At 43.3% G+C, this 18,389-nt stretch overlaps 2 protein-coding genes across 4 annotated transcripts; both read left to right on the plus strand.

Annotated features, from left to right (window-relative positions):
• The first annotated feature begins 408 nt into the window (after positions 1 to 408).
• Positions 409 to 3,261, plus strand: pigv (phosphatidylinositol glycan anchor biosynthesis, class V). Its single transcript, XM_076108859.1, has 3 exons — positions 409 to 804; positions 1,030 to 2,196; positions 2,323 to 3,261. Exons 1-3 carry the CDS (start codon positions 736 to 738, stop codon positions 2,608 to 2,610), a joined length of 1,524 nt encoding a protein of 507 aa, XP_075964974.1. The 5' UTR covers positions 409 to 735; the 3' UTR covers positions 2,611 to 3,261.
• Positions 3,262 to 5,464: 2,203 nt separating this feature from the next.
• zdhhc18a (zDHHC palmitoyltransferase 18a) lies at positions 5,465 to 12,973 on the plus strand. 3 transcript variants are annotated; one of them, XM_076108861.1, is made up of 10 exons: positions 5,465 to 6,100; positions 6,265 to 6,425; positions 6,679 to 6,828; positions 7,513 to 7,650; positions 7,772 to 7,823; positions 8,895 to 8,997; positions 9,099 to 9,211; positions 9,330 to 9,435; positions 10,393 to 10,514; positions 11,216 to 11,356. In XM_076108861.1, the coding sequence occupies exons 1-9, from the start codon at positions 5,865 to 5,867 to the stop codon at positions 10,483 to 10,485; spliced, it is 1,152 nt and encodes a 383-aa protein (XP_075964976.1). In that variant the 5' UTR covers positions 5,465 to 5,864; the 3' UTR covers positions 10,486 to 10,514; positions 11,216 to 11,356. The 3 variants fall into 3 exon arrangements, with proteins under 3 accessions (XP_075964976.1, XP_075964975.1, XP_075964977.1); XM_076108862.1 differs by having other exon boundaries at positions 5,466 to 6,100; positions 10,444 to 10,514; XM_076108860.1 differs by lacking the exon at positions 10,393 to 10,514 and having other exon boundaries at positions 11,216 to 12,973.
• The last annotated feature ends 5,416 nt before the right edge of the window (positions 12,974 to 18,389 follow it).

Consider the following 18,389-nt stretch of genomic DNA (forward strand, 5'->3'; position numbering starts at 1 on the left):
CACATTTAGGAGGGTACTTAAAAAGGCACGTGCGAAATATTCACCTTAAATCCCATCAAATTTGAGAGATTAAAACGACAGGCAAATGCAACGTCCTCACATGTTTTGAATGAAGAATAAAATACCTGCACCACTTGAAAAACCAGTCCATGACACAGAGTGGTGTGGAGCTCCGCCTGCTGGGGAGAAAAATATAATCCACCCGTCACCTGACCTAGGGATCTGAGACACGACGTCAAATCAAAACTGATGTACGTTTACAAAAGGCAAGTAAATATAATCTAAACTATGATCGATTATCTTTTGCCACACTCATGCTATTAGAGGGATCATTAATTGCGCGTGTAGCAGAAAACACGCAGGCGTTCTTCTCATCTGGGCTGAGTTTTATTTTGAAATGACTTCGGTTACACCGGAAGTGAAAAGAGCCATTCGAAACGAAGCCGAGCTGCTGGTGCAGGATGAGGATGTGAGGACAAAGATTGCACCTGAGCGAAAACAAACACTGACTGACGAGTAGCTGTCCAACAAAATTACTTGTTTTTTCAACCCTCCACCTTAATATAGTCAAACCAATGAAAACGCAAAACTTCGGAATCTCCGTCGCCGCATATTGTTCTCCTGGCTCCCTATGTTTTATTGAAACTATGACGGATCCAGCAGTGACCGTCTCGTAGCAGCGACAATGCTCAGGCCCGTCACAACCGGCTACTTCAGTGTGTCTCCGTCACAGCAATGACTATGGATGTCAGAGCAGTTCTGGAGTTCGCCACCGTCACCAGGGGCCTGTCACTGTTTTTGCAGGTAAGTTTGAGCCAAGTTGGATGTTTGTGACAATACGCATAGTTATTACAGCAATGTTTTGTTATTAACCTTCATTTCTGAGCGGTGGCTCGGGCAATACACACTGTATGTGTTAAGTAGGTCACAGACAAAGTGGCTGTACACTTGTGTGCTTTTGTTTCTCTGCATAGCAAAACCGCATGATGGCAGGATTTATTTTTAATATTGCTGACTATTTCTCCTCAGGCCGTCTTCAATGCTGTCATCCCTGATCATGATGCTGAGGCGTTCAGGCCCCCAAGGACAGAGGAGCCTCTGTACCTGGACTCTGCAGTGGAGTGGTTGCTGGGCGGCCTCTCTCACTGGGATGCCGAGCACTTCCTCTTCATCGCTGAGAGGGGATACCTTTACGAGCACAACTTTGCTTTCTTCCCCCTCTTGCCCGTCGTCCTGCGAGGCCTGGCGGAGACGCTGCTGTGGCCCCTGAGCAGCTGGCTGAGTGTGCGGGGGCGTCTGCTGGTGGCCGTGGCTCTGGGGAACAGTGCCCTCTTCCTGTTGAGTGTGGTCGCCCTGTATGCGCTGAGTAGGATAGTCCTTCAGGACAGGCGCCTCGCTCTGCTCTCCAGCCTGCTCTACTGCATCACACCAGCCAACGTCTTCATGACCGCCGGATACTCGGAGAGCCTGTTTGCCGCGCTGACATTCGGTGGTCTGTTCCTCCTGGAGAAAGGATTCACCTTCCGAGCTTGCCTGGCCCTCAGTATAGCCACTGCAGCACGATCCAATGGACTTGTCAACATTGGGTTCATCCTGTACCTTCCATCCCTGCACGCTATTTGTCAGATTCGTGTGTATCGAACAACGACAAAAGGCTGCAGTAAAGTCTTCCGCTACATTTGGGCCGTCGTCTGCGTCCTGCTCACCTCCCTCTTGGGAACTGCAATCATTGCCCTTCCCTTCTGTGCTTTCCAGTACTATGGGTACAGGACGTTTTGCACACCGTCCGTCTCCCTGGAGCGGATCCCCCCCGCTCTCCTGTCTCTGGCCGAACTGAAGGGCTATCGGGTTCCAGATGAAAACAGTCCGCCGCCCCTCTGGTGCATGAGACCTCTCCCCCTGCTTTATTCTCATATCCAGGATGTTTATTGGGATGTGGGCTTCCTCCGCTACTTTGAGCTGAAGCAGATACCAAACTTCATCCTGGCTCTACCCATGGCCACTCTCGGCATAATGGCAGCTTATGCGTATTTTCAAGCCAATCCAGAAATGTGTCTGAGACTCGGACTCTGGGAGACGGGTGCAAGTAAAGGACTCGACAAACCCACACCGGGGTTGTTCAACTCCAGAGTGTTTGTTTATATTGTCCATTCAACAGTACTTCTGGTGTTTGGAACATTGTGCATGCATGTGCAGGTAAGTCAATTATACAACCACCTTCTTGTGGGACGTTTGTTCACACATCTGTGTGTGTGTGTGTGTGTGTGTGTGAGGAACAACTGTTAATTTCTACTCCTTCCCTTTTTGAATCTCCATTTCTAGGTTCTAACCAGATTCATGGCCTCCTCGTCTCCCGTGCCTTTCTGGATAAGCGCTCACCTGCTCCTCCTCAATGAGCCACTTCTCCATCGAAGGAAAACATCAAATCCCAATGTTCAGCTACAGGCACATTCCAGAAACGGATGCAAGCACAGACCTCAAAACCCCATTATTGCACTGCTGCCCCACTTTAAAACCTGTTCTCCCACCACACAGAGCATCCTGGGATACTTCCTCTCTTACTGGGTGCTGGGCCTGGCACTGCATTGTAACTTCCTGCCGTGGACATGATTTAGGAGATTACTCTGACCTTTTTAAATGCAATATGTCGATGTATGACTGGGCAATATACATCATATGTTAAATCACACACACAGGTGTTATTAAAGTACATCATCAACAGTCCATTTCTGTTATTCCGGTAATTGTTTATTGCAATAGCATTACAAAGAACATAACTGTATACAGGAATGCAGCATTTATTTAATTACAAAAATATGAATTCACTAACCTCTGTTGAGGTAATTTAATCCAAAGAAAAGAAAAATGACTTGTATTATAATTATCTCGCCCAGTCCTACGTAGAACTCACTGACACAATTACATTACATTTTTTTATGCTGATTTACTCATGCAATAGTCAACCGGTTTGATTTGAACATCTCAGTTAAATGTCTTTGAGAACAAATTAACAACATGTATTATAATATATTTCTGAAACTTAGTTGAACACTGTTTAGTTGTAAATATTGGGAAGACTATATGGTTGTACGTGGAAAAACAAATATTTCAATTTCTTGCCGAGGTCTTGCTGAAGCATAGCATTTGATTTATTCTATAGTTTAATATAGCACTGCATGTTTGGAAGAATTATTCCAAGTTATAGTTTGGGAATATTTGAATGTGAATGACAAAAATAAAGGTTTTGTTGCTGTAAAAGAATCTTCAATATAGTTTTATTTTCATGTAAAAGTAAAACCTTTTCTTAAGGCGTTAATGTAGAACGTCTATATTGTGTTTTGTTGTGTAGAACCAAAGTTAGACCGGCAAGTTTACTCTTCAATTTAAGATGAAACTAATTGGGATAAATCCAAACAACATATGTGAATTTATGTTCATGGTTTATGTTACTGTACAGACATGTCAAGTCTCAAGTTACCCCTGATGCTTACAGATATCTCTTTAAGACCACTAGAGGCTGCTGCCACTCCTAAAACTACTTAGATCACTGCCCAACTCCATCCGAAAAACACCAAATAATATATGGAGGGTGAAATAACTGGTGGCTCTGTGCACTTAACCGTACATCAAAAATGATGCTGATGCTCTCGGAAAACTGGATAAACAGGAAGCAATCCAGGCACTCTACAATCTTAGAACAAGTAACAACGAGGCAGGAATATTTAAAAGCCTTTATTGCAGTGGATACATCCAAGCCAACATGTTTCCACACCTGCAGGTCTTCGTCAGGGCATTTAACAAACAGACAAAAAGTGTTGTGGCCTCACCAATGGGAGGCAATCGCATGACCCGGATAATAACATGTCAGGTGAAACCAGATGAACATTAAAACACGAAACAACATGAGATAAGAGCCACGTTCCAAATCACATACTTTTTCTTTTCACTTTACATTCTACAGCTGCTCTTACAAAGTATGTCCTGTTGCATGCAGTAGCCTATGCATTCAATTGGGAGATATTATTTAGTCATAATATTGCACATTAAACTTTTACCCTCTTGCAAAGGCTGAAGAATTAAAGGTGCAGTGTGTAGGATTTAGTGGCATCTAGTTTTTTAGGCTGCAGATTGCGTCCATCTTAACATCCCTCCGCTCACCCTTCTCTTTACAATCTTGTCGGAGAACTACATTGGCCTAAGGTAGCCTTAAGATTTCAGGTGATTATACACTAATGAAAACATAGTTATGAATATTATATTCCATTTCTGCCAATAAAGCCCCCTAAATCCTACACACTGTTGTTCCTATAAGAGCCTGACTGGTGGCCATCATTTCACATCCCTTACGCAGAGTCTAATACATTATTGTGCTTAAACAAACTCAAATTCAACGGATGAACCCATCCACCCCTTTCCCACTCATGAGTTGCAAAAGTGGCACTAACTCAAGTCTTTCCAGCAGGACACGGTTGGAAACACACGGAATAATGTCACAGCTGACATGCACACAGAACACTGGCCTTGGAGTCAAACCCTTCAAAGAGTGAGACGATCACCTGTTCAGCATCACAGACCCAGAAAGCACTCACCATGGTAAGAAGGGCATTGTGGTTCACTCTCAAGCAGCTGATGGTTGGTAGAAAGCAAACGTTCAGACTGTAGATCTTTACAGAGTTATGAACCAACAATGACATGAATATTAAGAATGAAGTGATGATATACCAGTGGTATGGGTTTGCAGACGTCTTTGCCTATTTGCCAAATGCAATGTAGCAATTTGGGGTCCAGTGTCTTGTCTAAAGATACTCTGACGTGTGGCTTAGTGCAGCTGAGCTTCCTCTTTCTTAACCAACTCAAATGTCGTAATTTATTGGTAAATGTCATGTCAACTTCATCTCTTCCGAGACCTAAACAAAGACCGGAAACAGCAAAAAAATCAACAATAATCAATGATAACCAAGCAAATTATTTAAGAAATGCCAAGCTACATTCTAGATGACACTAAACCGATGACAAAACCCACCTGTCTCAACAACAGTGTGTATCAGAGTGTAGCACCCAGTATGTGTCAGATCTGCTCTGAACCGATGAGCATGATTTATGATTTAAACAATACTGTAAACAGCCTATAAAACACCCACAATGTAAACCCTCCCAGGTCTCTATATACAGAAGTCATTGTGAAGGACAGCCTACAGAATGGCCGCTATGGGCCTGAACAGGAGCACCAAGAGCATGCAATGAATAGTTATATTCTCGATCAGGGCTTGAACTAATCTATGCAGGTAAAACATAGCACCCGGAGCCGCTTATGTCGATCCACACAGATAATTGCTTTGCAGGCGCTGGTGCTCGCCACTGATCTACAAACCATCCGCGTACATACGTGACGCGTTTGGCGGTTATAAACCAGCGTAGAGTCCCCGCCGCGTGCGTACGTCAACATCCACCTCGTGACGTACATTGGCTGTCGGCAAAAAAAAAAAAAAAAGGTAACGTGAACAGCCGCAAGAAGCGTGAGTCGAAGCCCGTGTGTTGAATTTTATGGTAAAGTCGATTTTAATACAACCAAATAAGTACTAATATGTATGAATGGCTTTAATTTAACTATCGAAGATGGTAGTTAAACTTGAGTCAACTTCGGAACCGAGTCAGCTCGTGGAACAAGAAGAAGACAGCCCTTTTTGGTTCGCTAGCTAGCTAGCGTTAGCTTTCAGGATGGGCAAGTGAACGCACCACCGAGCAGACAACATACCAACGTACCATGACTGAATCCCGAGAGTACAGTCTCACTAGGAATGAGAGTGTCGTGAGTGCCTTTTAGCTACCTCCGAAACCGCGTCGATACTTGTTTACGTTACGTGATGAAAAACTGCGAGTACCAGCAGATCGACCCGCGGGCGCTGTCGGTGTCGCCCTCGTCCGCACAACAGAACCACACCGAGAAGAAAGTGCAGCGGTCCCGGAGGAAATGGGAAGTGTTCCCGGGGAAGAACAAGTTTTTCTGCGACGGACGGGTCATCCTGGCCAGACACAGCGGCGTCCTTCCTCTGACACTGGGCCTTATTGTTGTCACGTGTGGCCTTTTCTTCGCATTCGAGTGAGTAACTAGCAAATGCTCTTTTGTATGTTAATGTCCAGTGAGCCCTGAATGCACCATGCAATGTCTATTCTAATGTGTGTGCAATTGGAAATAAACAACAACATGCTGAGGGATTAACGTGGTTTTGACTGAAACGCACTCGTATATTCTTCTTTCTACAGTTGCCCTTTCCTAGTGGAGCATCTGACCGTCTTTATACCTGTGATCGGTGGGGTTCTTTTCTTGTTTGTGGTCATCTCCCTGCTGAGAACCAGCTTTACAGACCCGGGCATCTTACCCAGGGCCACCCCAGATGAAGCAGTGGACATAGAGAAGCAGATCGGTAAGGCCCAACCTCGAGTCACACACTCTCTGTGGAACAGATGGGGTAAAAGAGCTTTGCCATATGGGGGGGGGAGACACACTTGTTTTTGAACTGCCTACCAAATACCTAATCAGCTTACACAAATGCCAGACATAGCTTTTATTTGTGTTTTTAATCATTCCTTTTATTATATCAATATAGTGCTTATTGGGTGAGCATCAACTGTGCAAGGTCTCAGCGAGTCTCTCCCCGTGTACCTCTCTATTTTAAGATACCTCAGGATCCTCTACGTATCGCCCCCCTCCGCGAACCAAGGAGATTCTCATCAACCAGCAGGTGGTGAAGCTCAAATACTGCTTCACTTGTAAAATGTTCCGCCCTCCTCGGACCTCCCACTGCAGCCTCTGTGACAACTGTGTGGGTAAGTATGTGGTGGGAAGTTACCACTTATGCCAACTGCACTAATTCATCTTGACAACTTAATATCTTTGTTAGAGGAACATACCAAACTGCTTGGCTGGTAGGTTTCCAGTTTTCTTCATGCAGGGTACCTTCCTTAATTAATGAGTCTACTGATCTGTCTGGAGACAGCAACTATAAAACATAACTCTTACCTTTAGACTTCAAAATAGTTTACTGCCTGACAACTTTTACCAAATATTAAATTAAGCTTAACGTGTATGAATGCCAGTTTTTTTTAAATTTCTTTTTTTAATTTATTTATTTTTAATTTTTAATTTTTTTTAAGTGAGCAGTTCTGTATGTGCAGGCTCGAGGCAGTTAGTCATTTAGTGGGTGGCCTTAAAGGCATTAGGTCACCATTTGGCAAAACACAGCCAACTGTTGATTACAGCAAGAACACACCGTCTCACTCGTCACACCTCACTGCTGTTTTACGACAGACTTGGAACTAGTGAACCTATCCTTTATCTGGCAAGTCATAATTTGACAAAAAGCTCATATTTATTCCAGGGTAAGAGTGATTGTGTTTTTATAACATTGAATATACATACAATAACATGTTGCGTATTAAATCTTACTATTATTCTTTACAACGAATACAAACATGCCTCTAATCTCTGTGTATTCTGTTTTCCCCCCTCAGAACGATTTGATCACCACTGCCCGTGGGTGGGGAACTGTGTGGGCAAACGCAATTACCGCTTTTTCTACAGCTTCATCATCTCTCTGTCGTTTCTGACGTCGTTCATATTTGGCTGTGTCGTCACGCACATCACCCTGCGTGAGTATGCTCACGACGTATGAAGACACAAATGCACTCGGTAGTTGTACGATGTCCCTGTCGTGTTATCACGAACCACTTTAACGTTCCTTCGATTCTGATTTGTCCTTTTTCTTTCCAGGTTCTCAAGAAGGTAAAAGCCTTATTCAAGCCGTTCAAGAGAGCCCTGCCAGATATCCTTTCTACATATCAAATGTTTACACAATCAACCTGTTTATGTGATCAATATTATTTAAACTTGCGACCCTTTAGTACCAAGAAATGACACAAGTCACTCTGTTGACGAGGTATTTCCTGCTGCTCCTCAGCCTAAGCCCACGCTTAATAGGATCAGAGCGGTAGCATCCAGCAGAGCGGTGCTGTTAGGCACTCGGCTCTCCGGCAGAAGGTTTGCTGCCTCATGTTCTCGTGAGACGATGTCAGTGGCTAGATAAATGTAGACGGCATGACTACAGAGGGGTTCGATGTGTTATTCACAGACGGGGTGTGGGCTAGTTTCCTCATGGTCACATGATGTGCATGACATCATGTCATCTTTTTGGAGTCTGTGTGTGCCTTTCTGAATTCAGAAAGACACACACAGACTGTTATCTTTAAGAGTTATCTCACAGAGCAGATCATCGAGTTAGACCGCTAACCTTTTGAGTCTTCTGTGAGCATTATGCCGTAATGGCATTTTTAGCCAATATACAAATCAAATATAATTTGCAACATGTCCATTGTGATGGATTACATATCGCAAAACAAATATAAAACCAGGAAGTTCAGAAAACAGATACATTCTGTTGTGTAGCAACAGCATGCTGGTGAGGAGTCCCTATTGTGTTGATCTGTGTCACAAGATTGCGGTGGTGGAATGTGACGCACATTTACTTTAGTGTTGACCTCAGTACAGTTTACAAGAACTTCCATTTTTCTCTAATTTAACATTCTTATAATGGCAAAAGGTGTGATGGGAAGTGGTTGTGCGTTATTTGTAGTACCATAGCTTCAGAGTTCATAATAATATCACCCATGTGTTGTGTTTATTTCAGTAAGTCATGACATTGAGACATAAGACGGCTGAAGTACCTCTTGTAGATGTTGTGCTTTGTGCAGAGAAAAAGCACAACAGGGGAAACGATACTTATTTACACACACATTCAGCGTTTCCATTGATTTTAATCATCATTTTTAATTGCCATGTGTCTCAAATACTCTTTGGTAATGGTGGTATTATCATGCCTTGACTCTTCTGTGCGCACTGTTGTGGAGTTGGTGATTTGTTTCTTCTCCATCTGGTCTGTTCTGGGCCTCTCAGGCTTCCATACGTACTTAGTAGCCTCCAACCTCACAACAAATGAAGATGTAAGTACTCATGGCCCCTACATGACACAGTTCCCTTCATGATTATTACAACACACTTCATCCACTGACTGACAGCGCTCTTTTATTTATCCACTGTGCAGATAAAGAGCTCTTGGTCAAGCAAAAGGTGTACAGAGGAGTCTGGGAACCCGTACAGTTACAACAATATCATCACCAACTGCTGTGTGACGTTATGTGGCCCAATGCCCCCGAGGTGAGTCAAGACGTCCTCATCTCATAACTGAGATTTTGTCTTTTCTGTGATGATGGCATCATGTACGGCATCATGTACAGCAGTCCTGACGTAACCCTCTGGTGTGTGTGCTCTCTAGTCTGATTGACAGAAGAGGTTTCCTGTCTATTGTTGAGGCGACGCCTGCTGCTTCGGCCTCGGAGATGGAGCTGCCTCCCTTCCCGGCCAAGAATGACGCGAACATGGTAGGATGAGCCAACTTGTGGTCCCTCCCCCTAATCCTGACTGTCCCATAGATCCTGTGACGTTGTTAGGCCTGTGTGTGTGTCCACTTCTTCATCCTCCCTCCAGTTGAGTGGCCGACATGCGGTACTCGACTGACAAAATACAGTAGAAACTATGACGTTAGCCAATTACTACTACGACTGAAGAGGTAATCTGCAGCATGCTGAAATAACACTGCCGTGGCACTCGTTTAAGCTTCAGAACAAAATGTCCCAGAAGACAGCTGTAACTCTTTTTGGCCTCACTGAGCAGTTAAAAGTGGAGTTTTAGGAGTTTTCACAGGTAGAAATGTAACCACTTGTTGAGGGGGCTGTGGAGTTGCTGAGTCACCCTGCAGATATATCATGGTCAGTCTGTGCTGTGGGACGGTAAACAACTTCTGATGTTTGACTATTTATATTTAGCTTACCCTTTGAGTTCAACGTGTTGCTGTATCCACCTCCTTGTTGCTGTACTACTGGGTTTGCTTGTGTGTTGTGGTGAAGGCGTGTGCACACAAAACACTTCACTACTGCCTTTTTTAGTAGCGCATGCTAATGGTTTTAGATCTTATTTTGATTTATCAGCACTTTATCACAGATCATTTGTCACATGTCTTGAATACATTTGTCATTCAATATGTTCAGCATATCCTGTCTTATATATAGATGTATATTTGCTTTATTTTCTTAAATCCACGTTTACTTCTTTTATTGTTACGTACATTTTTTATTTCCCTAAAAAGTGTTCTTTTATATGTTTAAATAAACAATATTTTTGAGATTTTGGTCTCTGTTTTGAATCTACTTTTCATTTTCTTTGCCTGACTACAGACTTGAAGAAGTTATATTTTTATTTCAGTAGGTATAAATAAGTGAACATATGTATTTATTTATGAGGAGCACTTGTTTTGTACATGCCTGTAACTTGATTGCCAGATGAAAGATGTCCCACTCAAGTGTTGTGCTGTATCCATTCCGCCCTGTCAGGAGGAGAACTGTGAGGACTTTGCTTTGTCCTGCACAGCCTGAAGGGCACTGCTGCATGTAGACGGTCGATGGTAAGAGTAGGGCTCAAACGTTGAACCAATCACAACATCTCTTCACTTGCCATTCGCGGTGTCTTTTTACCAGTTATTTTCTTTTCTAAGATATTGTACTTTTGGCTTGAAGTTGGGGGCAGATCTTGTGATTGGCGTGGAAGGGTTAACGTGCATGCTTCACTTCCATTCGTTCTCGTCTCATTAACACCCGCTCGCTCACTCGGTGTGGAATGGAGCTCGTGTTCGAAGGCTGATGAACATCTCTGTAGTTAGATGAGAGGTGTGTGTGTGTGTGTGTGTGTGTGTGTGTGTGTGTGTGTGTGTGTGTGTGTGTGTGTGTGTGTGTGTGTGTGTGTGTGTGTGTGTGTGTGTGTGTGTGTGTGTGTGTGTGTGGGGGGGGGGGGGGTGTTTGTCCCTGCATGGCGGTCTGCATAAACTGTATCTCCCTCTCTACTCTACTTTCATCAGAGCCAGAAGAAACGGGAATCGGCTTCTCCACATGTCAATCTTTACCCGTGTTGCATTGTCTGCATCTTAACTCACTTCTTCCATGCTTCTCCGTTTTGAGTCTGTTGACAATCTTCACTGTGCTTGAGTTCTCACCGAACGATTGTTAATCGCACACACTGCAGAATTTTCTGGACGGTGTCTGTGCTGTTTTTACATTGCGGCTCACTCTTTTTTCATAACACAAACTTTATTTTCTCCACTCCCCACAGTGCACTCGGAGCACCAAGGGTGTGCTGGAGAGGATGGTTCACTCATTTGACTCTCATGGCCTGTGCCTCCCTGGAGCTCCAAAGACCACCCCTCTGGGCGTAGAGGTGTCCAGCATGGCGACGCCCTACGCTGGCTGCTCGCGCCAGCACGCCCACCAGCCCGGGGTGGCTCCTTGCCCAGCGTTCAGCAGGAGCAGCAAGAGGAGAGACTCTCTTCACTCCAGCAACCCAGCCTTCCGCCTGGCCTCCCCCTCCCCTTCGCTGAGCCGCACTACATTGATTCTGGGCGATACACATGACATTGGCTTCATCCCGCTACCCTGAGGACACCCGGCAGCCACAAGAGAGGAGTCAACGACGGCGCTCAATGTTGCATAGTGGTGGTCATGCTGTGTGTTGACGTTTGGTATCTCGAGATGTCATTCTGATGCGTTGATTAAGCATTACCTCGAGTTTTATCAAAAATGTCCTACTATACTATACTACATGTGTCCTTCAGGATGAAGGGAGATCTTAGTAATACCTGGAAGCACAATAGAGAGATATTTTTTTAACACCTTTTTATTAAGACACCCGGAACATGCCTCCACACCTTCCACTGAACCTCAAGCCATACGTCACAGCCACAGTGTTTAAGTTCCTGCTAATGTATTATGCAAACGGGTCTTTATATCCTGGAACACTTACAGTATACGTGTGGATGCTAGACGTACAAGACAAAAAGTTTAGATTTACTGAACTGGCATGCACTGAATAGTGAGCCATTTCAGATTATCAGCTCCAGAGTTGGCCTTATGTCATGTCCCATCAGTTCTTGTCGTGTTGACCTCCATCGTCCCCACTGTCTCCTGGTGGAACCGGCTGCACGGTGTTCAGATTAATGAGCAGTCAGAGTTTGAAGAGGGAGCGCAAGGTGCAGGTTTTATTTCATTGGTAATGTTTGCATTTCAAGGTCTTGCTGTGTTTTGTAGTCCGTTGTGTGTATCAGATGCTCTTCTTCTAGTGAATCACTTTAGAAGACAATCATTGACTGACGATACTTAAAAACAAATAGGTAAGTGAGTGAAGTTCTCCAGGTACTTTTCTTGTGTGACTGGGTACTTGTGATGACATATTTTATAATTTTCATATTTTGTAATTTCCATATTTTTCTTGCTTTATCTAACTTGTTGGATGTCAAGTCTTAAGTATTTAGATCAAAATCTAATTTGCTGCTGCCCACCAGGACTTGCATTGCAGTATTTATCGCTGACGCACTGTTTGCTGTTAATGTGTGTTGGTGGTTACAGCACAGACGTAATGTTCTAGGAATGTTCATGAGGTCTCTTTACGTGCTCATTTTCACAGCGGTGACCTTTTCGTCGTCTTACTCTATGAAACGTAACCCTCTTCTCTATGTTGGTGGAGTACAATAATAGCAAATGGCAGCAGTTAGTTTGTGCCACTAGGGGGCAGCGTGTGGATACAGATTGCAGCTCAGTCAGAGGACAGTTTAGGAACATGACAACCATTAGACGAAAGGCCTTTTGATGTATTTATTTTTTGTAACTGAGCGTTGAAGCTGTACTTAGGTTGTGAGTTTGTGAAGAACCACGTTGCCATAGTCGGTGGGTCGTTCAGCCATCAGTCTGCATCGAGAGCCATAGGCTGTGTAGACAGTTACGAGCAGTGCTTGTATGAACAAACTTGTTTGTATTTTGTAGGATGTAACAGTGGAACTGTAACACATGGTCAATAAAAATGATCACCTTTTGTTGATTTTGGAGTTTTATTCTGATTCTTTAAAAAATACACACTCAGCATGCAGCGTCTTGTAGAAAAACCCTGTGTTCACTTTATTCAAACTACAGTGACTTTAAACAGACCAATGTCGAACTATAACGTAGTACAATCAGTGATTTTAGGCTTCATCCATTGTGACAGCTCCTTCATGGAAACAATGAAGAGATGCACGTTGACCACATGTGTTCAGAATGAGAAAGGCCTGCAGTGTGGACAGACAGACATGGAGGAGTGGTTAGGAACATGTGCCTGTATTTGTACATGATAGTCACAATTAGGTGACCAGGAGGACAAAACTCCGTCAGTTCAATGTATACAGGTCATGATAGTATTTGCCAACAGGCAAAAACACATCTGCCCAGAGATGCTCTCCCACCTAATAAGATTAAGTCTTTTGGCCTGTGGCTTGGAGAGTATTTTCCCCCTCCTTTTAAGTTGCCATGCAAAGTAAAATGTCATCACAGTGTAGTGAATTGTTTCCTCGGCACTGCTGGCGACCTGATGTTTATTCTCTGCCCAGGGTTATACTTTCTTAAGAAGGCTGTTTGCCTGTAATTATTGAAATTAAAAACCGGAGAAAAAGAGCCTGAAGGCCAGTGATCACAACGGATGCACCGTGGCAGCTGAGGCTGGAGTCTGACTGCTCTCAAACTGTTACTTCTGGGCGAGTAAGAATGTAAGTACAAATGTTGCTTTAAGGTCCTCCAGAAGAACTTTTCCTTTTTTTTTGGAAGTGGTGTCTGCATGTGGCAGCTGGTGTCTCCTGTATGCTGATTCAAGTCACCATTCAAAGAGGACGCTTTAAATGCACAATTGTGTGTTATCTTCTAAATAGTACCAATAGTTGTATTTAGTTGGAGGTACTTTTTAATGTTTTTATTACAAATCTCACTAAAATGTGCACTGTTTTTAGAAGGGGTTAACAGGGGAGAAAAATAAGAAATACAGGAAGAAAAAGATGTGTGAAGACTAATGCTAAGGATCTGGATTCAGACAAAGAATGTCATGGTTGCAAAACAGAACACCACAGTTGTCATGAAGTATGATACCCTTAATGTATTTCCGAACCTTTTTAGGTATCTATTTCATCCTTTCACTTCAAAAGACTCCTTGCTGGGGCAAGTCACCGTACCTGTATATCTTAAGCTAACATGAAACAGATGGTCAGACTTTTGGCTCAGTGTCTCGCAGGAGGCGAAAGCCAAAAAAGCATCACCGCCTCAGCAGCTGTGTTGCATTTCGACCACAGCCTTCCATCGCCAAGAAGGCTAAAACATTGTTTGCACATGAGCAATGTGAAGATGAGTTTAAGTTAACAACACCAGCAAATGTAGGTCTTTAGTGGGAATTAGGTGTATTTGTCAGCATTGTTGACGTGGCTGCAGGTGATTATTCGCTCACTGGAGTGTGTCATGCTCTTTCACCCCAACTGGTGTGGCACAGAGACAGAGATGACCGCCCAGTCACAGAGGATGAGAGGCCTGCTTTACTGCTAGATTTTACAATAAGAGGATGTGTTTTTTATCAGAAAGGTAAATTTATGTTACTTAATAAAAGGGGTTAGATCAGACTCACTCTTTAACATAAGTGGATCACATGAGGCCTAAGCTTCTACTCTTTTCATGAGATAAGTGGTCATTATATAGACTCAGCCCGGACTTCACTGTCTAGTGTGACACTTTTACTTGGCTGGTTCCTTCTCTTTTCTTCGAAACACATGAGCAACACACAGTTATTGATAAGCCGGGAAAAGCCAAGCCTTTCACTTAAAACTAAGAAATTCCAGCTCTTCCAAGAAATAATCCACGCGGCCAATTGAATCCCCGGCTGTCATCCGCTCTGTGATTCATCGTGCTCGTTCCTCTTCAGGGAGCCACGTTTGGCCCCCGCTGGTGTGACCAGAGCAGAAGAAGCGAAGCTCCTCCATGAACAAAACGGGTGACTCACAGTCAGGGTCTGCTGTCAACATCACTTGCTGCAGGGATTTGGGGGGCAGAAAGTGCGTATCCGTGCTGGGCAGTGAAGCTTGAGATAATCAACCCTGTACTGAGCGGAACCAACCAGCTGCCAGGAGGCTGCAGCTGCCGGCAGGCACAGTTTGTTGCCCCAGTGAAACATGAAACAAGTCAATCCTGTAGGCAACTTGCACGTGGTGGTTAAAATTGAAAGTGTAACACATTTAAATAGCCTGCCTTCTTGCATACTCGTGCTTTGCAACACAACTAAGGGTCAGAGCAGATCCACAGTTTGCAACTCATGCATGCTAGCTGACACTACATACAATAAAGGTTTATTCATAGAATATTTATGGCGACATGAGCGCGCCTGTGTGTGGAGTTTGTTCAGTACTTACTTAACCATGTTTGTTTACTGCTTTTCCAGGGATGTCTCTGAGTGTAACAAGGGTGGTTTGTGTGTGAACACCTAACAAGCCCCGAAAGCCTTTTAGCAGATCATGATCCAGCAGTTCAGTGTTATTCATTGGTGGGTTTGAGTACTGAACCAGTTTCTTTAAAGATTATAGGAGAGTCCGTGTAGGGTTACAGACCTGTCTGTAGAGCTCACTGTGCACAGGTTATCTTAGGTTGTGACGGCCAGTGAGGTAATTTCGTGCAACTATTACTGCTGTTATACATTAAAGTCCTGATCTTTATTTGTAGGTCTTGATTATGACCTCATATCTCCCAAATTATCATAGAAACTATTTCCACTATTCCAAGATACCATATCTGCAACATTTTGTATTTGATTTATTTGTATTTTTTTAACGTCCAGATTAGATAAGTGAATAAGTAAGAACATGTGAGATATCCCCGGGTCATGCAGTGGAAAAACATCGGCTATGCGTGGTGGAGTGGAAAGAGCTCCCCATGGAAACCTGAATATGTGCCATGGAGCTGAATTAGTGTACCAGGGTACCACAGGGTCAGACCTTATCACAGCAGCCATTATCATGCAGACTGTTTGATAAGGCCTCAATCAATCTGCTTTGCAGCACATGAAAGAAAAATGTGTTGACTTCTGCAGCAGACAGAAATGCATCAATATGCATGCACATTTCTCTGTAACATGAACCGTGTCAACATTAACTAGTGAGCGTCTAGCTCTCACTCACCTCCTGGCAGTTTCTGATAGTTTAGGAATCATAGTAAGCAACAAGTCTACCATTTTAATCATGTAAATGTGTGCTCTATAGGAGAATTGTAGGGGGAAAGAACAATTAATACAGGAGTCATTGAGAAGGGAGAATAAATACCGCTTTGAATACCTTTTTATCAAAATAGAGCAATTCATTGTAGTTTATAGGCTATGATAGTTAATTTGCAGAAGGTGATTTAAAAAACTACAATGTGTTGTTATATGGGAAATGAAACCACCTAAAAGTATGTGCATTTTTAAAATGAGCTGCAGCTAGTACAGCTACATTTTGTACATTATGTACTTTTGCTGACGTTCATTTTTTGATGTACGATTTTTAGTTCTAATTGATTATTTTTTCAGTGTGGTATGGCTACCCTTAAAGGAATACTTCACTCTTAAAATGACCATTTGTATTTTAATTACTAACCACACGCTATTACCTTGACTTCTTGAATATATACTGTACAAAGAGGCATTTTGTTGGTTAAATATTCCTGTAAGTAAAATATTAGAATACCTCTTCCACCAATGACTTTAATATCATTACTGTGTGGATCTTTAGGCAGCCATAATGTATACAAACATTGTAGGAGTGTGGCTATGTACAGATGATGGTTATGCAAAAACCTGCGGTATGAAAGCCACTGAACTTCATATCGGACTTTGTCACGGTAGCAGCAATAATGTGAGATAGTAAAAGACGTGGTGCAAGGTGACGGACAGATAGATCATGGTGCTGAGTCACTGAAGGCCCTTCAGTGAAGGGACATGACCAAACATATTCCCAGCATGTTTGATCTATAGCAAAGGCCACAGTGCAGTTTGACGAGGAAAGAACAGGCTAAATGCTCCATACTGCTTTTGTTACTTAAAAAGCAGTTAGGTTAACCGGAGAAAGGTAGCAAATACACACAGAGAGATGTGTTTTACAGTAAAACACAAGGTTTTTAAATGTACGGTAAAATGTTTGAGACTGTGGGCTGGGTGTCTAGTGGCCCCTGTTGCTGCCAATAGCTCTACAGTATTCAACTCAGAGCAGCTTGTGACCATGTGTGCAGCATGCCTGCCTCCTGCCTGTTCTCAGTTACAGTACTACATAAATATCAACCCTTCACCTGAAAACCTTGTGTAAATCTGTCAAAACTATGGAAAACAAGCCACGCTTGTTTTTATTCAACAGCTTTTTTTTTTTTTTTTAATCAACATTCACAAACACCTGTCATGGATTTGGAAATGTCTGATCATACATATATTAATCTAATTAGTGTGGCTTCTTCATATCATAAAGTGTTTTTGTTTTGCTCTTGGAACATCCAGCTGGCTCTGTCTGGCCCACTGCATGATGGGATACACTTTTGACCGATCCCGTAATGCTTCCAGGAGGATTAAAGAAATCTGGATGATGATCGGAGAAACGTGCTGCTAACATATTTGTATTACTGACTGTGCTGTTTGCAGAGCAGTATCAGTTACAGCAGTCACGCTGCACTGGTATGATCATGGCCTTAACAGCCATCGTCTTGGAGGGAACTGCTTCATTTTGCGGCTGTGCTTGACCCCAAAGGTGTCCAGTGAATCAACACAATTGCTCCCCAACGTGTTACACTCTTTATCGCCCCTCAAGCTGAGTTATTCTCTCAGCTACTCGATGGGGGGGGGGGGGGGGGGTGATGAGCAGGATTTCTGGGAATGAAATCAGAGCTCGCTGCTAAATAGGGGTTCCCTCTCACTTCTGGTAAATGCTCCAGAGAGAGCAAAGAGCCAGTTCTCTTCTCTGGTTTCTGTTAATATGAAATGTCCACCCCAGGCACATGTGTTTCGAAAATTACAGAACATATTTATTTTATAAGCTTTTATGGTCACATTTTGTGCATCTGCATGTTGTATGCAGCTGTCGACTTGTTCCTATACGTCCCTGTAGTGTAGTTGGTAGTATTTGAGCAGGGGGGGAATCATACCAGATTCATTTGACATTATAGTATGCAACAGGGACCCTAAATGTGGTGCAGTTGCACAACATGATTTAGGCTCCAGTTAACAAAGGATCTTCCAGTCCAAGTTAGGATGTCCCAGACATACAGAATGAGGTGAGGGTGTTTTATTACCAGGGCCATAGCTTCCTTCTGCACATGCTCGTCTATACGCAGGAATAAGTCACATGTGCCATATTCATGTGCTTAGCTGAGAGTTTGAGGAAAAGAGAGAAACATATAATCAGCATCGATGCAGAAGGAAATGTATGCATGACTCC

The sequence above is a fragment of the Anarhichas minor genome, unplaced genomic scaffold, assembly GCF_050575085.1.
Source record: "Anarhichas minor isolate MPS153535 unplaced genomic scaffold, ASM5057508v1 ptg000041l, whole genome shotgun sequence".
In the NCBI taxonomy this organism is placed as follows: Eukaryota; Metazoa; Chordata; class Actinopteri; order Perciformes; family Anarhichadidae; genus Anarhichas; species Anarhichas minor.

Excerpts from the sequence above, each read along its gene's own strand:
- pigv (XM_076108859.1), top strand. The coding sequence starts at position 736 with ATGACTATGGATGTCAGAGCAGTTCTGGAGTTCGCCACCGTCACCAGG. Across the intron at positions 805-1,029 it reads GCCTGTCACTGTTTTTGCAG|GCCGTCTTCAATGCTGTCAT; the intron begins GTAAGTTTGAGC and ends ATTTCTCCTCAG. Across the intron at positions 2,197-2,322 it reads CATTGTGCATGCATGTGCAG|GTTCTAACCAGATTCATGGC; the intron begins GTAAGTCAATTA and ends CTCCATTTCTAG.
- zdhhc18a (XM_076108860.1), top strand. The coding sequence starts at position 5,865 with ATGAAAAACTGCGAGTACCAGCAGATCGACCCGCGGGCGCTGTCGGTG. Across the intron at positions 7,824-8,894 it reads GTTCAAGAGAGCCCTGCCAG|TGTTGTGGAGTTGGTGATTT; the intron begins ATATCCTTTCTA and ends TTCTGTGCGCAC. Across the intron at positions 9,436-11,215 it reads CCAAGAATGACGCGAACATG|TGCACTCGGAGCACCAAGGG; the intron begins GTAGGATGAGCC and ends CACTCCCCACAG.